General features: G+C 32.4%; 3 protein-coding genes and 1 long non-coding RNA gene across 5 annotated transcripts; 3 read left to right on the top strand and 1 right to left on the bottom strand.

Annotated features, from left to right (window-relative positions):
• The first annotated feature begins 1032 nt into the window (after positions 1-1032).
• LOC127076299 (uncharacterized) lies at positions 1033-3171 on the top strand. The gene is made up of 2 exons (XR_007786794.1): positions 1033-1445; positions 1975-3171. It is a non-coding gene; the product is annotated as an uncharacterized LOC127076299 (long non-coding RNA).
• Positions 3172-3697: 526 nt separating this feature from the next.
• LOC127138050 (uncharacterized) lies at positions 3698-4648 on the top strand. Its single transcript, XM_051064456.1, has 2 exons — positions 3698-4100; positions 4179-4648. The coding sequence occupies exons 1-2, from the start codon at positions 3698-3700 to the stop codon at positions 4646-4648; spliced, it is 873 nt and encodes a 290-aa protein (XP_050920413.1).
• Positions 4649-7165: 2517 nt separating this feature from the next.
• Positions 7166-10246, top strand: LOC127076297 (uncharacterized). Of its 2 annotated transcripts, none has more exons than XM_051017909.1 (6): positions 7166-7712; positions 8425-8530; positions 8625-8690; positions 8917-9090; positions 9215-9311; positions 9540-10246. In XM_051017909.1, the coding sequence occupies exons 1-6, from the start codon at positions 7367-7369 to the stop codon at positions 9633-9635; spliced, it is 885 nt and encodes a 294-aa protein (XP_050873866.1). In that variant the 5' UTR covers positions 7166-7366; the 3' UTR covers positions 9636-10246. The 2 variants fall into 2 exon arrangements, with proteins under 2 accessions (XP_050873866.1, XP_050873867.1); XM_051017910.1 differs by having other exon boundaries at positions 7169-7712; positions 8428-8530.
• Positions 10247-10818: 572 nt separating this feature from the next.
• Positions 10819-18433, bottom strand: LOC127076296 (disease resistance protein RPV1). Its single transcript, XM_051017908.1, has 4 exons — positions 17857-18433; positions 12859-13966; positions 12395-12709; positions 10819-12307 (listed from the first exon to the last, which is right to left on the bottom strand). The coding sequence occupies exons 1-4, from the start codon at positions 18417-18419 to the stop codon at positions 11048-11050; spliced, it is 3246 nt and encodes a 1081-aa protein (XP_050873865.1). The 5' UTR covers positions 18420-18433; the 3' UTR covers positions 10819-11047.
• Positions 18434-19069: the final 636 nt, after the last annotated feature.

The raw sequence follows: 19069 nt of genomic DNA, 5'->3' as shown, positions 1-19069 counted from the left end.
TTCACAAGATCCCAAAGATCTTGATAATAGAACACAATCTTTATCTGCTTGCACAAATTCTCATAATTGTTGTTCTTGAGAAATAGAGGATTCGCTGGAAAATGCCCGTTTGAATGATTCATTGCCATCGTGATTTTCTTTCCACAAATCGCTTAAATCGGAGCTCTTGATTACAGATGTTGGAAATCCACCACAACCTATGGAGAATTACTATCAATCTTGGCGAACAAGATTGTTATCACCCACACAATGACAATGAAAAGAAAAGAACAATTAAGAAAGAAAAGAAAGAACGATGGAGAAGAAGAATAATATTTTCTTCAGAGTTTCTCTCTGTCCACAACCTGTAGAAAACTTCTTTATTCACTTTGCAATTGTAAAATTTTGTGAATACAATGTTATAACTTCTCTATTACAAGAATAAGGGTTACTCCCTATATTTATAGATTTATGTTAACTTACTTCCTAAGTCAAAGCGCAAAACTATAAAAGACCGAAATAGTTAACACTACTAAAATATCCCTAAGTTGAAATCCTACGTGAAATAACATGATTCGACATACTAATACAATTCAACACACTAGGTGATTCGATACTTTTTTACTTCTATCGAACAACCTGCTTCGACATAAGGAATTACAATTCAACAGTAATGATATTTGAAAGTTAAAATGTGATATTGAAAACTTTGTCGATAAACCTAACAATGTGGTATATATATTAAAAGGTTGTCGCATTATGATGGTCACACAACAAACACAAAAATATAACTTACAAAGTCCCATTTTATTGAACCTTGTCCCACTTATAATCTTCCAAGTAAAAGTTTTCCATCGTAAGTTTATATTTGTAAAAAGACACGACACTTGTAGTAGAAATAGTATAAACTTATGATTAAAATAGTAGTTTTCCAACCTTGATGATCGTTTATTTATAATTTTTTTGGCAAAACAATCACCACCCAGTATCCATTTAAGTATAGGTTGAATGAAAAAGTTAAAAGACTTAGGCTATGTTTGGATTGGCTTCTTGAAGCCCCAAACTCACGTTTTATTCCTTTAAACTTAAAAGTGGTCTTATTTTCTTGTTTGGGTTTTTTCTCTAAAATCAATTCTACTCTCCTAGAAGCAATTCCAATAGAAGCTACAATTCCTAGCTTTTGAGGTTAGCAAGAATCAATTCTGCATTTATGATATTTTGGTTCTTACAATTTTCCTTCATTGCCCTCTTTAATTTCTTTTCAACTGTTTCTTCTATTTTCAAGCTACCATACTCTCTACTTTCCAATTTTCTGCTTTGTATTAATTCCTTCATTACTCTCTTTGCTTTGTATTAATGAATTTGGTAAACCAAATTTGATTAAGATTTATTACCTTCAAGTCTATATATACACCATCATCTCTTACAACCAAAAATACAAGGAAAAATTCTACTCCAAGAATAAGGTAATCTCATAATTTTGTTCTATAATGGTTGTATTTTGTAATTCTTCTGCAACTGATATGAATATGAGAAGAAACAATTGTTTTTTTTCCGCTCACCTAAATGCATTCTAAGTGTTTGATAAAATGCCTCTTAGAATTTATTTTGTTCAATATTAAACTATAGTGTTGATATACTGCTTATGTTTTCAAACTGCTATTGTTTATATACTAGTTTATGTTCAAATGCATTCTAATGTTTATACTATAATATTTATATATTGCAAATACATTCTAATATTTATATACTATAGTGCTTATATACTTTCATGAGCTAGTTTTTTACGGCTAGTTAATTTTTTCCTGCAATGCAACTTTAATGCTGCTACTTTAGTGTTGATATACTTCATGAGTTTGTGTAATTTCATATGGCAGCCTATAATGCTGCTACTTGTATTATGAGTGAAATTTTGTTGCCATATCATGTTAAAATCATTTTCTACTCACACATTATTGTTAGTGTTGATGTGTGTTTGTAACTTTGTGTACATAGTATTATGACTACAAAGAGAAAAATTCATGTTGATGAAATTCAAAGATATAAAGCTAGTTGGACGGATCTTAAAGTTAACGAAATATTCATTCAAGCATGTATGGATCAAGTTACGAAAGGTGAGCGCATTGGAACTAGCTTTACCAAGACGGGTTGGAAAAACATTGTTTCTCAATTTAATGGATCATCCGGGAGAAATTATGACAAGACAAAATTGAAGAATAGATATGATAGCTTGAGAAAGGAATGGAGAGCATGGTTTAATTTATTTGTAAAAGTTACCGGAATGGGGTGGGATAGTGAGAAGAATTCATTTGATGCACCGGACGAGTGGTGGGAGAAAAAACAATTGGAAAATCCTCTATATGGAAAATTTAGAGAGAAATGACTTCCATTTGCTAATCAACTAACCACACTTTTCAAGGATGTGGTGGCTAATGGTGAGTATGCTTGGGCACCTTCAAGTGGTATATTGCCCGATGAGGATTGTGGTAACGATGTTGATGACTTAGGTCCATGTCCTAATAATATTGGCTTGGATATGGAAGAAGGATCGGGTGATAGTGAAGATGTAAGTATTGGAGCAACGGAAGATTTTTCAAATATTAATTTGAATACTTCCCAAGGGGTTGCTAGCCAAAGTAGTGGACAAAAGAGAAAGAGAGCTAGTGGTGTTGAAAAGAAAACCAAGAAAAAGATAACTCCCTCATCAACAATAGCTGAAGCTGTTAGTGTGATTGCGGAAACATGTAAGGCACGAAATGATGCTATAACTAGTACATCTATTGGTGAGGTGATGGCCACACTCCATACCATGGATGAAATTACAAGTGATATAGACTTGTTGACAAAATGTTGCCAACTAATGATGTTCAAGCCTGCGAGGGAGATGTTTGTTTCCTTTAAAGGTTTTGAAGATAGAAGGGTGCATTGGCTTAAATTTGCAGCAAATAATCCTATGTCGTTTATGAAGATGTAATTGATCTAAAATTTCATAAAAATTAGTCTTATTTATGTATTAGGATCTTAAGCTATGAATCATCTTAAACTAGGACTTATAGTAATTAGACTTTTTATGTATTAGGATTAGCTATCTTTTAATTACCAAATGATATGGTGAAGTGGAATTATAAGTATTGAAATGAATTTGCTATGTTTCTATTACTAAATGCTATGTTTATAAGTATTGAAATGGAATTACTAAATGCTATATTTCATACTGTTAGTTAGATACTGCTAGTTAATTATGAAATGAAATGAAGGGTGCATCTACTTAAATTATACTGCTAGTTAATTTCATACTGGTATGGAATGTAGATTTACTTACACCTAAATGCTATTATTTATAATTATGAAGGGATAAATGAATGATCAGAATGAGCAATTGGACAACAATAGAGAAGAAGAAGATGGCAATGATGATGATGATGATGAATTTTTTCAACAAGCTAGTTTTGTGGCTGCACTAATTGGAGAATACGCAGTAAGTCAATTATGCAAAGAACCATGTAGAACTAGTGAATTAAGCGGTCATGCATGGGTTCAAGAAATATTGCAAGGTAACTCCACTCGCTGTTATGAGATGTTTCGAATGGAAAAACATATTTTTAATTTGATATGCACTAAACTAGTTGAGCATGGTTTAAAGTCTTCTAAAAGAATGGGAGTTGAAGAAATGGTTGCAATGTTTTTAGTTGTTGTTGGACATGGGGTAGGTCATAGAATGATTCAAGAAAGGTTTCAACAGTCAGGGGAGACTGTTAGTAGACATTTTCATCGGGTACTTCGTGCTTGTCTTAAGTTGTCTATGAAATGTATTAAACCTGAAGATCCTACATTTCATGATTGTCATTCAAAAATAAAAAATGATCAACGTTATTGGCCTTTTTTCAAGAATGCTATAGGAGCAATTGATGGTACTCATGTGTCATGTGTAGTTAATGCCAACGAGCAAACCAGGTATATTGGAAGAAAGGGATATCCTACACAAAATATAATGGTTGTATGTGATTGGAATATGTGTTTCACTTTTGTATTAGCCGGTTGGGAAGGTACTGCCCATGATGCACGTGTTTTTGACCAAGCTCTCACAAATGTGAACCTTAATTTTCCACACCCTCCTCCTGGTTTGTTCTTTTTATTACTACTAATGATTTTTTTATAATATTTGACTTCACTTTTAAATGATTAATTTATTTTTATAGGTAAGTATTATTTGGTAGATTCTGGCTATCCAACACCAATAGGATACATTGGTCCCTACAGATGTGAACGTTATCACCTTCCTGATTTTAGGCGTTCTAACGGGTTCGCAAATAATAATGAAGTATTTAATTATTATCACTCAAGTTTAAGGTGCACAATAGAAAGAACTTTTGGAGTATGGAAGAACAGATTTGCAATTTTGCGTTGTATGCCCAAGTTCAAATTTCAGACGCAGGTTCAAATAGTCGTCGCAACAATGACCATTCACAACTTTATTAGAAGGAATGCAGAAATTGATGTTGATTTTAATCTTTATGAAGATGAAAATACAACCATTCACCATGATGATTACCATATATCGCCTAACTTAGATCAATCACAAGTTTTAAATGTCGCTTCATCATTAGAGATGGATCACGTTCGCGACTCAATTCGCAATAAAATTATAGAGTACAAGTTAAAAACTTAATATTGTTATAAATTAGTACTATATTTCAATTTAAATTAGTATTGTAATAATATTTTAGTGCTATGTTGCATTTCAAATTTTATTATATATTTGTAATTTTTATTATGTTTAAATATTATTAATTTTGTCTTTTTTATTTATGTGTTTAACCATGTCCATTTTGGTAATTATACATTCAAAATCAATTTTGATAAAAATCATCCAAACAACATTAATTGATAACAATCACTTTTACATAAATGTATCCAAACATAAATCAATTCTGTTAAACTTAATTCTGTTAAAATCAATTCTACCAAACTCAATTCTATCAAAATCAATTTTGTTCACCGCCAATCCAAACACACACTTAACCAAGCAAACAAATACAATTAATAATGATGATGAGACCACCTCCTCCGACAGATTTTCAACTTTAGCTAGGTATGTCATCCCATATGAAGATTTATAATTTTATTACGGGTTAAATGCATTGAGTTATGGTTTTGAGAAAATTGTTATTGGAAAAATTATTGGGATGAGTTAAGGGGTTAAGAATATGTTTCGTTGGATTTATTTGAGTTTAATCATATCTATAAATTTTGTTATATTGTTTGATAAACTTAATCAAAACAACTTATAATATTCTTGTAAAAAAGTTTTAAGTTTATTTTTATAAATTCTTTAAGATAGTCAATGAAAATAATTTATAACATTTATAAAAATAATTTAAATTTATTTTATATTTTGTTATAAAAATAGTTTATGTGAAGTTATTCATAAGGACTTATTTTGATAAGCACTTCTGCTATAAATTTCATATAAGTTGTTTATTCAAATAGGTCATATGTTGCTATGTTTAAGACATTTTACGATATTGTTTAAAATTGTGCAAAACAGTCGCTCAAACACGACGCCTCTAGAATAAAACAATTCAATTCTATATTATACGACTAATACTTGTACGATAGATAATCAGTCTAAAATTACACCCTCTGATGGTACTATGACCAGTCGAATATGGTATAAATATCACTCTTAGTATCTAATTTTTATATCAGTCATAGATGGCACGAAGAAGCCACTCGAAAATAAAAAACAGAAAAGAAAATTTGAGATGAAACGTAGATGATAGAGAGGAGAAAAACTTCAGAACGGGGAAAACTGGAGTGAAGAAAATGAGATTGAAAGACCTATATTTATAGGTGAAAATCTAATCTGAATGGGAGAAAATGTGAGGGGAATGGAACGAATCTATCCAAAATTAGACGTTATGGAACTTTGCTAGCAAGGAAACGTGGAAGACAAGGAAAAATCCGATCAACAATTAGGTTTATTGTGGAAGGCAAGGCAAATTCGATCAAATTACGGTTATCGTTAGTGACATCACACCAATCAATTAATTAATATTAATTAATATTAGCACACAAATTAACTAATATTAAATGTTTTTCACCATTTTGGGTAACACAATGTAATGTAAGCGTAAACTTGACTCGAACTGAACTAAGTCGGCCAAACGTGCATGTGATGGTTCATGGTGGTCTGTCCTCACCCTTTCACAAAATTGCTTATCCCTTTGGATAGGTCCCAAATGACCAACCTTCCATATATGAGCACTATTAAAGTGTGATGTCCCTCTAATGTGTGACGTTAATGAACTTTTTCAAATTTATCTTTAAACACACTACTCTTACTTGTACTTATTTATTGTAAATTTAAAGTCAACAATCATTTCCAATTCCTCACTAGACATTTCATTTTTAACATATGTGCATGACGACACCAAACACGTAGAAAGAATGTTGTCAATCCTTTTTTATAAAACAAATATTATATTCATCGTTCTGTTTAATACGTGACAATATAGTTAACACATGATCATATAATAAGATGGAGATAAATGAAATCTGATTTCATGGAAGTTCTAAGTTAAATGAGATTTGTTTCTGGAATCAATTTATTATAATATGGTTTGATGCGATATAGAAATCAAAATTAGATCTTAGATATATGATTTAAGTTGACATAATTTTTATTTTTCATGTAATAATAATATCTAAATCTAAATCAAAATTATTTCTATACAATATATTCATGATTTGCCTTTAAGAGGAGTTCATTATTTACAAATGTTTGGCCCTACATTAAAGGATCTTGGATTCTTCCTTCTTCCAGTTTGTTATTTTCATCCCTTTCTCTTCTTGAAAACAATGTCTTTCATGAGAATGACGCAATAAGTCATATCTATGTGGGTTTGTTCTTTGTAAAGTTTATTATAGAACTCAATCTACAAAAGTTCAGTTCGGTTATTAAGATCAGCCAGTAAAATAAAGTAAATAATGCCGTGGCATTTTGAAGAGCAGATATGTTTTTTTTTTGTTAAAGGCAAAATGAATAAATTGAGAAACTAGAACCAAGCACAAAGAGTACTCGAAAAGGAGTCCGTAGTTTATGGTTATGGAACACATTAAAATATTTAGAAAAGACAAATAAAGATGACAAAGGGAGAACATCATCGTTGGAACTAAAAAGTCCAAAAGGTATACGCCGTTGCAAACTGGGAAAAGAAAAGATGCTTGTAGTGTCAATGTCAATCCAATTTCTGAGCATTACCTGAAAATAGTAACTCCAAAACAACACACGTGTGTCTGTCTACTCTAGATATTCTATAAATACCCTCTCTTTCTCTCTCACTCTCACCAATTCAACTTTCTCTCTCACTCTCTATCCAATTCAATGGCCATAAAATTCATACTCTTTCTCACCGTCGGAGCAATTGCTTTGCTCTTTCTCCTCTCCAATTCCTCCCAGAACAACCACCACTGCCTCCACCTCCATTCCGGCTGGGAGGAGGATGACTTCAATCACACCAACAAAATCGTCTGCGTCTTCCCAGAAATCGACGTGGACCCCACTGATAACTACATCTCCGTCCACGAACTTACTCAGTGGAAGCTTCAACATCACCAAACTAAGCAATTGCATCGCAGCAAGAGGGACATGATCTTTTACGATAAGAATCACGACGGTTTTGTCTCCTTCGCCGAATTCGAGCACCGTCTTCCCACTTCACAATACACAGGTTCTCTTTCTACTTTCATTCTTTATTTTACATTTCTTCTTTACTTTTGGAAATCATCTTTTTGGTTCAATCTAAATTGAGTTCGACTTCTTGCTTCCTAGTTTCTCACTGTTTAATCAATTTGCCACAAATAAACCAAACACGCCACTCATCGGAAACGTCTTAAACCTCAGCGTCTCCACCGTAATCCAACTCTCTATCGCTGCTTTTCACATCGCACCACCATCTGCTTCATCCCAGCCTTTCGCTAAACTTCGTACCAGCCATCACTCATATGGAGATTTAAGGTGGGTTTCAGAAATCATACGATTTTCTTTCCTAAATTAGAATGTTTTTAGAATTCTCTTGATGGATCGGCGTCCAAGGATTATAGTGTCAACATATTCTAAATTTGTTGGGATTCTTTCTTTTTATTTTTTTTATTTTTTTTGAAATTGAATCTGAGTTTTGAGTTTCTTGCCGTTAGGATCGAGAGATTCATCATTTTTGGAATCTTAGAATTTTTTCTTTTGCTATTTATATTTGGAAATAAACTTTTTTGATTGAATGTAAGTTGAGTATGAGTTCCATAAATTTTTTGGTTGAGTATGAGTTTCGAGTTTTATATTTCTTGCCGTTAGAGTGGAGGGATTCTTAACAAATTTTTGAGAAATTTCATAATTTTTGGAATCTTAGAGGTTCTTTTGTTTGCTATTTATGTTTGTTCATTCAGCAGATGGTGATTCTTTTGGTTATGATAAGAGACTGTTGGAAGAACAGCATTTTAATGCATCTGATACAGATGGAGATGGTCGTCTAAATTTAGCTGAATTCCATGAGTGAGCTTCTTCCTATCTGTATCTACATCTAGCTGCTGTGGTGAATCAATGGTAGTCCTTTTTGTTTGACCTAATTTTTTAAAATATATTGTAGTTTTCTTCATCCGGCGGACAGCAACAACCCAAAGCTTCAACAATGGCTGTGCAGGGAGGAAGTCTGGTAACTGCAATCTTGCTTGTAATTTACATACATCATAATCTATATGAGAGGATCAAAGTAAATATGTCATCCATAATAGACTGGTGCCGGGAATTTCAATAGTATTCGTTTTGGTTAATCTTATTTTTTTGAAAGGAATGGAAAATCTTCAGTTTATAGACAATTAACTTATTTGAATACTGCTTGGGTGTACTCTTGCTTGATATATGCTTATATTTCTTTATAGGGAACGTGATACCGACAGAGATGGGAAGGTCAGTTATATAGAATTTGTCAATGGGCTCTTTCTTTCCATAAGATCCTATGATGAAGAAAGTTACGGTTATTCATATCATTCTGATGATTCGAAGAAAGCTTATTCTGAATTTATGTTTTCTCAGCTAGACAAAGATGGTGATAGGTATTTATTTACCTTTTTCTTTTCCCATAATTATTCTACTCATAAATTCAGCATGATAATTTCCTTATAATATAGTAGTATCCATTTGTCTTGGTGTTTTCAACTTCCATTTCAATTTGTGCAGGTATTTGTCAGCTATTGAACTACTACCTATAATTGGGAAAGTCCATCCATCTTGGCGTTATTATGCAAGGAAACAGGCGGAATACTTTGTTTCACAGGTATTGAATTTAACATTATAGTAATTGCACTCTTATTGTTGACAGAGAGGTCTTTTATTTCTTCTAAAGTCATCGGAACATGTGAATGATTTTTGTTATCCCATTGCATTTCATATTTTGAATCAGCAAGCTAGTTTTTGTATTGTAGATGGTATTAACTCACTAGATTCCCGGATAACTTCATGCTTTAATTTCAAGAGTAACCTTTTTATACTGTTATTATGACAGGCACAAGTTGGCAAATATGGGCGCCTTAATTTGAATGAGATGATTGAGAATGCAGATATATTATATGCTGCGATTTTCCGCGATGAGTTCTTTTAAGTAAGGACAGTTCTATCTCAACCTACATTCAATGAACATTTTCGTTACAGTTCGGTGGAGAAGAAAGGGCTTGAAACATGGTGACATCAAGGAGTGTGACTTCGTAAGCTGGCAGATTACTATTGGAAAGTAGCGGGTTATCGTAGGAGTAAGATATTGAGTTGGATAGCACAAGGTCCTTGTATCAGCAAGCAACAAAGTCGGTAGTCAGACTAATAATGGACAAAAAAATGGATCTTCAATTGCTGTTGCTAATAGACAAAGAATGCTCATGAAATAAAAAAAGGAGTTGGTGCTGTGCTACACTCACGTTGGGCAATGTTTATGAGCAGGTGCAGTGCAGCAAGTGAAGCTTTGTTTTATTGTTATGTAGCTTTAGTGAATCAAGTCAGTAGTTAGTTGATCTTGAGTATTTCTTGTTTTATTGTTATGCATAAGGTTTCTTTTGTTGTCCTAATTTTGTTGCTTGGGTCCAAACTCTGCAATTTTGATTGCTCTTTCCTTAGCATTTCTTGTGCTTTGATTAGAGCTTAGTAATGTATTTTACTTTGACTAGATATTAGTAATGTATTTCCTTGCATCCTCATAATACTATCGTCTTCCTTTGTACATATCCATCAAAGGTGCTATCTTTGCTTCAATGAATAAGAAGGTCTTCAAGTTTCAACATTTTTCCAGACCTGTAAACTAAAATGCAGAAAAATCAAAGTTTTAGCTACTAAGCTTTTGTTAAAAAAATCTGAGTGAATTATGATTTGCCTATGCTAGATTTTAATTCTCAAGTCTTTTATTTGGTGCACTAGGTTGACAAATGAGAATCATGATCAGATAAGTTGCATATGAAATTCATCTTCTGTTATAATTTTTCATGGTTCAAATATTGCATCATAAGACTTTGATTCAACAAACCTGATATGCACGCTGCAAAGCGAACACTCTTTATATGGAATAATAATGTGCATATTGTGATTTTACCGGTGATATTTGAAAGCATTTGAGAAATTGCTTCTGGTCATTTTATAAGCTCAATTATTAGGTCATTTTCTTTCTCTTGATGAATTGTTTCTGGTACTTGTTTGAAGTAATATTCATCAATTTTTTGTTTCATTGTAGTTACTATTAAATTTTATTGTTTGGTACTAATTTCTATCAATTTTTTCTCTGTAAGAACAAAATCAGTTTCTTATATTGAGAAATATCACTATCTGAGTCTCAAAAAGCCTTCAAAAGATTATAACCAAATTATATTATGGCATTACCCCTAAGACATAGCTCAGGTGGTTGAAATAGGACACAGATGAATTTGTGAAGAAAATTCAAGGTTCAAACTTTAGCTACCAAAATAACATACTAACAACTATTACTTGACTATAAAAGCATAGTAATATTACAACACACAATTTAGTAACACACTAGAACCATTGAAAAATTATCTTTATAAGCAACCCTATGTAAATTGTGAAAAGTACATAAATTACCCTACCTGGTAAATAAGTTGGACCTTCAGCAATAATTTCCATGTGTTGAATGAAGTTGTGATACTGTGAGCTGTTTATTGGGCTGACCCCTACACCTCTCAACAACATTACTGGCATGTACCCTGATATCGGTGTTCGTGATTCCACTGTAACCTTAATTCTGAACTTTGACCGATGCTTCACCCGACTATTTAGATAGCGAGACAAACCTTGGTCACACATTAGATACACATGATCTGATTTAATTCCAAGACTAGGTCTATCCAAGTATACTTGAATATTTTCATCTTCACCATCAACACTAATATTAAATCTCAAAATGAAACCCTGTGATTCAATTTGTGGAACAATGAAGCAAAAAATAAAGGCCAGTTGATCAGAGGAATGATTCACAAAAGAGAGATTAATAGTCATGGAATCACTTTTTGTCCTATACATCAGCCATTTTGGAACACTGCTTCCTGGATACACATATGTGCCTTGAGCATCATAATCATGATCATTACTAGATGTAGATATTTGCTTGTGTGCAAGTTTCATCATGTTAATCTGTGCATTCAATTCTATTTCTTTCAGAGAATGTTGATCCAGTTTCAGGCAATTCCAGAAGGCAACCCTTGTCTTGTTTTCCTTTAACATTTGAAGAGAAGTTGAAGGGAAAGTTACATTCTCCAATGATACACAACCACTGGCATCTAGAGTTATCAGTGATAACGGAAGCCTCGGTAGACTTCGAAGGTTCCAACAATTTCGTAATTCTAGACGTCGCAGCATAGAAAGATGCCTGATGCTTTTAGGCAAGTTCTCGATGTAACTGTGTGAAAGAAGCAACTTTTCAAGCTTCTTTTGGACTCCAATTGATGATGGTAGTTTTCTGATACCTGTGAATTCTAAATTTAAATACACCATTTCCTTTGAAGTTACTGAGAACTCCTCTAGTGCAATGCAACCGGCAAGGGATAGATAACGGAGGGAACTTAAATGGATGTTGCTTTTGAGGCTTGTGAGGGAAAAACATCCACCTAGATCCAATTTCTCAAGCTTGTTGAGAGAAAACACAGATGGATGTATACTAGTCAGCCGTACACACGCGCGAAGATCGATCGTTGCAAGATTTTTAGCCCTCGACAAGTCTGGAAGCTCCACCAGGTTTGAAGATAAACTCAGTACTAGTTCCTTTAAATTCACAGCATCCTGCAGTAGTTACAAATAGATATCGAATTGAAAGAGGTTAACATAACGCATCGATTCAATCAAATTTACACATGCATTATTTATTACCTTCTCTTCATGCCAAAGTTTTTTCACTTGGCTGCACTGCAAGTTTAACACAACAAGATTCTCCGCAGTAAACTTCGACGGTAAGGACTCCAAAGGGTAATATGCCCAGCGAAGGTATTTGAGTTCATTTGGCAAAGACTCAAGCCCTTGAGGAAGATACAAGTTCCGCGGAAATTGGAGAAACGCGTAATAGTATCCTTTACTATAAATATCCAGATATTGTAGTTTGTTCATCATAGAAAACACATCGGGATTTAACTTCAGATCCTTTGTTATCGACAAGTCGGTAGCTATGCTTCTAATAGCCTTACTCCCCTGCAGCAAAAGAGCAGTTGAAGATTCTCAAACATCATTGTAAGTAACATTGCCTACAAAAAGTTTATATCATAACTATCTCTAATGTTTTAATACTATTGCTATAGAAAAGTTTTAAGATTCCTGCAATGGATGTGGTATTAAGATACCTTGTTATTTTCAAGTACTTCATAAATGTCAGAAGGATCAATTAAGTGACTTTGATGTCCAGGATCATTATCGGATTCTTCGCGAACAATTTCCCAAGCTGTTTCTTGTATAATGTTGTGCATGGATACAACATCATCTGGAGAAATAGTTATAAGAGCTTTATTTTTCAGTCTTTCTAACTCAAAACCCATTGAATCACTACGATCATTTAACAACAGATTTATGTCGTCAACTTTGAGATGCAATCCGTCTAGAAAACAACCAATGTCTAAAAGTATCCTCTGCTCGTGACGATCTAGATCATTGTAACTCATTTTAATGATATCATGAACTTTTTTAACCGGAGCTTTTTTAAGCTTCTTCAATTTGCTTTTCCATATGCTTTTATCTTGTCCATGAAGATGTTGACCCAAAATTGTAAGAACAAGTGGAATTCCATTGGCATACTTGACAATCTTCTTGGACAAATCATAGTACTCCATTTCATATGTTTGGTTTTGTTCAAAAGCATGCAAATTGAAAAGGCTAAGAGAGTCATCAGAGTTTAATGCCTTAACCTCATATATATCATTAGCAGCAACCATCTTGGCAAGTACTTGCTTGTCACCGGTTGTTACGATGATTCTACTACCTTTACCAAACCAATCAAGGTTTCCGATCAAAGTTTCTAGTTGCTGTGGATCATTGACATCGTCGAGAACAACGAGAACCTTCATACGACGAAGCCTCCTCTCGACGAAATAGGGCAATCCATGTTGTGTATCAATTTTCAAATCTTGTTCCCCAAGTAAAGTAGAAAAAAGATCTTTCTTTAAATACACATGTCCATGTGTTTTCCATTCTTTTCTTACCTCAGCTTTGAAGTAAGAACCTTCATAGTCAGAATATAGCATGTCATATATCACCTGTGCTATAGTTGTTTTGCCTATACCATTCATCCCCCATATTCCAATAACACGAACATCTTGTGAATCTAGTTGTAACAATGATTCCACTTGTGAAATTTGTTTTCCAATTCCAACCAGTTGTTTTGAGCTGAATTGACGCACTTGATCCAACCTCTTCAACACATTTTTAACTATTTCTTTAATAAGCTCTGCATCATTTCTGTGGAATAACAGAAGGAAAATATATTGAATATTGCAATCATAATTTTGACCACATATTTTTGCAATATAAATATTAGAGCATAACACAACCACAATTTAAAACTATGGTCTTCAAAGAGCCCTAAAAGAGTGATATGACTTGCAAGTCTTACACTTCAAGTGTGTGAGAGATCGGGTGTTTGAGAACACATAAATGCACAATAAGAACATCAATTTTGGCAAGAAGAAAACAACAACAAAAACCATAACTCCCTCTTACCACTAAGTCCTCCTAAGAAGACCCATCATCCCATTAAGCAAAGATCACCATTAAAGATGTTCAAGAACAAAAACTGAAAGTTGAACTGAACTTACACTTAGGTTCTATTTGGATAGATAAAGTCAGCTGAATGAATCAAGCTAAGTCATTATGTTTAATTAAAAATCATATTTCTATTCAGATCATTAATCTCAAGAACTCTTTTAATAATTTATCTTATAGTTTTTTTAATCGATTTTTCTCTATCTCCAATAGTTTGACTACCCTCTAAAGGGGGATTGAGTGTTACAGATCTCCGGCTTGTTAATCTCACCATTTTAGCTAAATGAAGATGGAGGTTTCTCTCGGGTGCTTCCGATTTCTGATGTGATATCTTGTCTGCTCGTTATGGTCCCTCTTGCCTCCTCTCTTTATCTGGTGGTAGGGAGTCTCGTCTGACCTCAGTGTCCTCTTGGTGGAAATGAGTATCCTTCCCTAGAGCTAAGAGACTTGATCCCTTTAATTAGTTTGAGGATGACTTGATTAGGAAGGTAGGCTCTGGTCTTCGAACCTCCTTTTGACATGACCTTTAGATTGAAGATGTTCCCATGTCCCAAAGGTTTCAAAGACTTTTTACCATATCTCAAGTGCAGGACGGGAATGTGGGAGAGTTAGGTCAGTGGGTTGAGGGGAGGATTTCTTGGGATCTTAGATGGAGAAGATCTTTTTTTTGACTATGAGGAGGCCATGGTCTCCAATTTGTTCTCCGTTCTTCTGCCTGTTCATCTCAGTGTGGAAAATGATAGGTGGTTTGGAGACATAGCAAAAAGGACGTTTTTCAACGGCCTCTGCGTATAGTTTCCAACTGCATCTTTTCTCTCTCTCAGTTAGTCAGGGTGTAAGGGATGTCTTTATCCTTCCCCTTATCTAGGATAGTTAGGCCCCACCTAAAGTGAAATTATTTTCTTAGCCTCTCCTTCAACATAGATTCTCTTCTAAAAAGAATCTTTTTAAGCAGAAGATTATTGTTAATCTAGAGGGTATCTCTTATATTATGTATGAGGACTTGCTCGAGGCCGCTTCCCATTTGTTTTTTCCTGTAACTTAACCTCCTGTGTCTAGTATATAATTTTTAGATGGTTTGGAGTCTAGGGTGTCCTCCCTAGGGACCTTAGCATCCTTTTTGAGTTCTTTTGATAATTAGGAGGAATGACTAAGGTTATGGGTGTGTTTGTCATGATTTGGCATGATGTGGTATGGACCATTTGGTTGGTGTTGTTCACTAATATCCAAACAAATATGGAAGTGGAGGAAAATAGTATTTTTTTGGCATGAAATTGGCTTTTGTGCAGGTCTTCTGTGAACTCAATCCTGCTCTCGGATTGGCTTGAGAATTCAATCATTTGTATTTATCAATAGTAGTTTGAGAGGTTGGTCCATATCTTGAGGGGGTGATGTGGTGTGGTTGTAGCGGGTGTCTCTTGCTCTGTTCTTGATGGGATTGGTGGTCTGAGCTCTATCTTGGTTCTTAGTTGGGGAGAACCCTAGTTCTTGATTTTGGTACTGAAGTTTGCTTCTTGTTGTTCGTTTTTCGTATTTTGTGTTCTTTCCTTCCTTTTTCGTTGCTGATTTCTATATGTGATACTTCTTGTGTTAGTTTGTTGTATCTGAACTTTGTGATATTTTTCCTGATTTTATATATCTTATTATTCTGTCTTTTAAAAAATATTAGCCTTCTTACTATAGAATTCACATGATTTCCTATAGAGTTTCTACTGTTTTTCTTTTATAAGGATTATTACAACTTATTCTCTTTTTAATATGGTCATTTTTAATTCTATTACTAGTATTCTCTTTTTAACGTGGTCATTTTTAATTTTATTACGTCTAGTTTTATCATACATCCAAATCAACATCTTAATCTATGCTACATTATTTATTTTAGTGTAATTTTTTATAGCTCAATATTTTGTCCCACACAATAATATTTTAAAAAAATTTAATTAAATATTATATAAAAATAATATATATTATGTACCCTTATATTTTCTTTTACAGTGACAAGAAATTAGAAAGAAAAACTCAAATCTTTATTATAAAATAATTTTTTCTTTGTTCAAATTGTCTATAACTTAAAAACAATCCTATTTTATTTGGTCGGTATAGTTTTAAAATTTTGGTTTTCGATTTTTAAAATCAAAGTTTGTTAAGTTAAAATGATGATTTTATAATTTATGTTTTTATTTTAACGTTTAAAGGTCTCCACGAGTGATCGTCAATTAATATTTCAACCACCTTCTAAACCAATATTAACCACCATTTTGACTACCACATATCACAATCCAACTACCATTTTCATCATTATCAACCACCGTTATGAACATATTTGTTTCCATTTTATCCACCTATAATCACGAATTTGAATTGACTACTATTATGATCACAAGATTGTCATCTCTGAAAATTATCCCTTCTATCACTAATCACCAATTGTCACCACTCTAGTATTAATCACCACTATGGTTACTATTGACTACCACTTCATCTATCACTCTCACCGTTGTTAATCACCGTTCTATCAACCTCTGATCACTAATTTGACCACCAATCCTCCCGTGACTTTCACTCTAATCACCACTTATTCTACTGTAAACTAGATTCAATCACAACCCAATAATGTTTGTCATACCACTGGAAACTTCAACTATGACCATCATCACCAACTATCACCGACCACTACTGTAATTAACATTTTGATCACTACCGTTCATCAATCTAACAAACATTTATCGACAACTATTTTTAACCACTGTTATTAAAATCATATTTAAATTTTTTAATATTTTAATTCTTCTATAAAATGATAAGAATTCATTAGATTAAAATATATTTAAAATTATTTTTATATTTGTGTTTAAAATTGATTTTGAATTTTGAATTTTTTTTGAAACAACTTCAAATATAAACATTAAATAACTTAATTTTTTTAATAGCTTATCAAAACACCATGATAAACATAATTAGATAGAAACATGAAATATTTTTAAATAAATTTTTATTTTTGAAAATTCTAAAATTAAAAAAGAAATTAATTATAATTAAAAAAAAATTCAAAGCATAAAACAGAAAACCACAAGCCTTTATTAGTCATTACATATATATTTTTAAAGTATTTTACATACATCAAAAAAAGTAATAAATTTATTATTTTTTTACAACAATTTATTTATATATATTATATATTTCTATCTATTTTCCTCTAAAATAAATAACTAAAAGTAACATTAAAATATTTAATTATTCTTATATCTTTCAATCTGTTCATCTTACTTTATAATAAATAAGTAAACATAATATTGACAATAGAATTATGCTATTAAACCCAAAAAAAATGACAATATAATAATATAATAAAAGCTTTACACCATGATGCATAATTATTGATACTTTATATATGATTAAAACCAAGTCAAACTCATAAAAATTTAACGGATTAATATTTTTTTTTTACACTGACAATATATATTAATTAAATTTATATAATAATTAATAACAAAATATTAAATTTTTATAAATACGATAAAGAAAATGGAAGGAGTATATGATAAATTTAACAGGAGGGAAATATTGGAAATTAAAACAAAACTTACAAATAATTTGATGAATGAAACCCATTGACATCTGCTGCTTTCTTCAAAGCATATCTCCATCTTTGCACCTTGTTCGAATTGTATTTCATCTCATGTTCATCAAAATGAATTCCATAAGTTCCATTTTGATGCCTCACAATTGTGGGGTCCACTTTATAAAAAACAGGAAATAAAACCTGTCCTTTTTTCTCTCTACACTCAACAATTTTGACTAGCTCATCCAAACACCATGATGAAGAAGCATAGTTTTCAGAGAATATAACCAAAGAAATCGAAGATGTTTCTATTGCTTGAACAAGTGATTCTGCTATTTCATCTCCTTTTATAAGCTTATTGTCTATGAAGAAAGTTATTTTCTTTTGAGACAAAGCTTCAACCAAATGGGCAAGAAAACCGTGGCGAATACCTGGACCGCGAAAGCTGATGAAGACATCACGTTGTTGAATTTGAGGAACATGAAAAGATTGGAATGTTAATGGATATGAAGAATTTGTGTTTGTTGCTTCAGCTTTCAATGTCAACGTGAATATGAGAGAAACAAAAAATATACTAATGACGTGCATTATGAATCTTTCTTTGTCTTTAATCTACATAAGACAGATACAACAAAAGATAGTTAAAGAGAGAATTATAAAGAAATTAATGAAAATTAAATAACCACATTATTGCTTACATCAATTTCCTCGAAAGATTTCACCTGTTGGATGACAGGTATAGATCGTGTATATTTATATGTATATAGTATAAGTATAAAAACAAAGATTGGATTTGACTATTACTATTTTTTTTGACAATTGAAAATTTAACTACTCTTACTTTACTCTTAATTGTGTGTTCCTAAGAAATTAAGTAACTAGTACAAATTGCCAATAAAAAAATCGATACAAAATTAAATGTATTAATGTTGAAACTTATACTTAATATTATTTTGAGTAAAATATTTTTAAATTAATAACTATACTCATTAATCTAAGAGACACAATATTATAATGCATGAGCCTAAAACTCTCTTTAGAGATCCACAATTTCTCATATAAGAAAAGAAGAAGTGTCAAAGACAAATACTATAAGAGCATGTTGATTGCAGAAATACGTTTTATCATATTTGACCACTTTACGTGAAACAACTTTGAGAGTTGTTTGTCTCATAGTAAAACCTCTAGTCTCTAGTCTCACACGTGGAGAAATCTCAGGTCAAGTTCACATATGTGTG

This window comes from Lathyrus oleraceus, chromosome 4 (assembly GCF_024323335.1).
Source record: "Lathyrus oleraceus cultivar Zhongwan6 chromosome 4, CAAS_Psat_ZW6_1.0, whole genome shotgun sequence".
NCBI lineage: Eukaryota > Viridiplantae > Streptophyta > Magnoliopsida > Fabales > Fabaceae > Lathyrus > Lathyrus oleraceus.
Note: the sequence above shows the minus strand (reverse complement) of the source record. Positions and strands in the feature narration are given on the sequence as shown.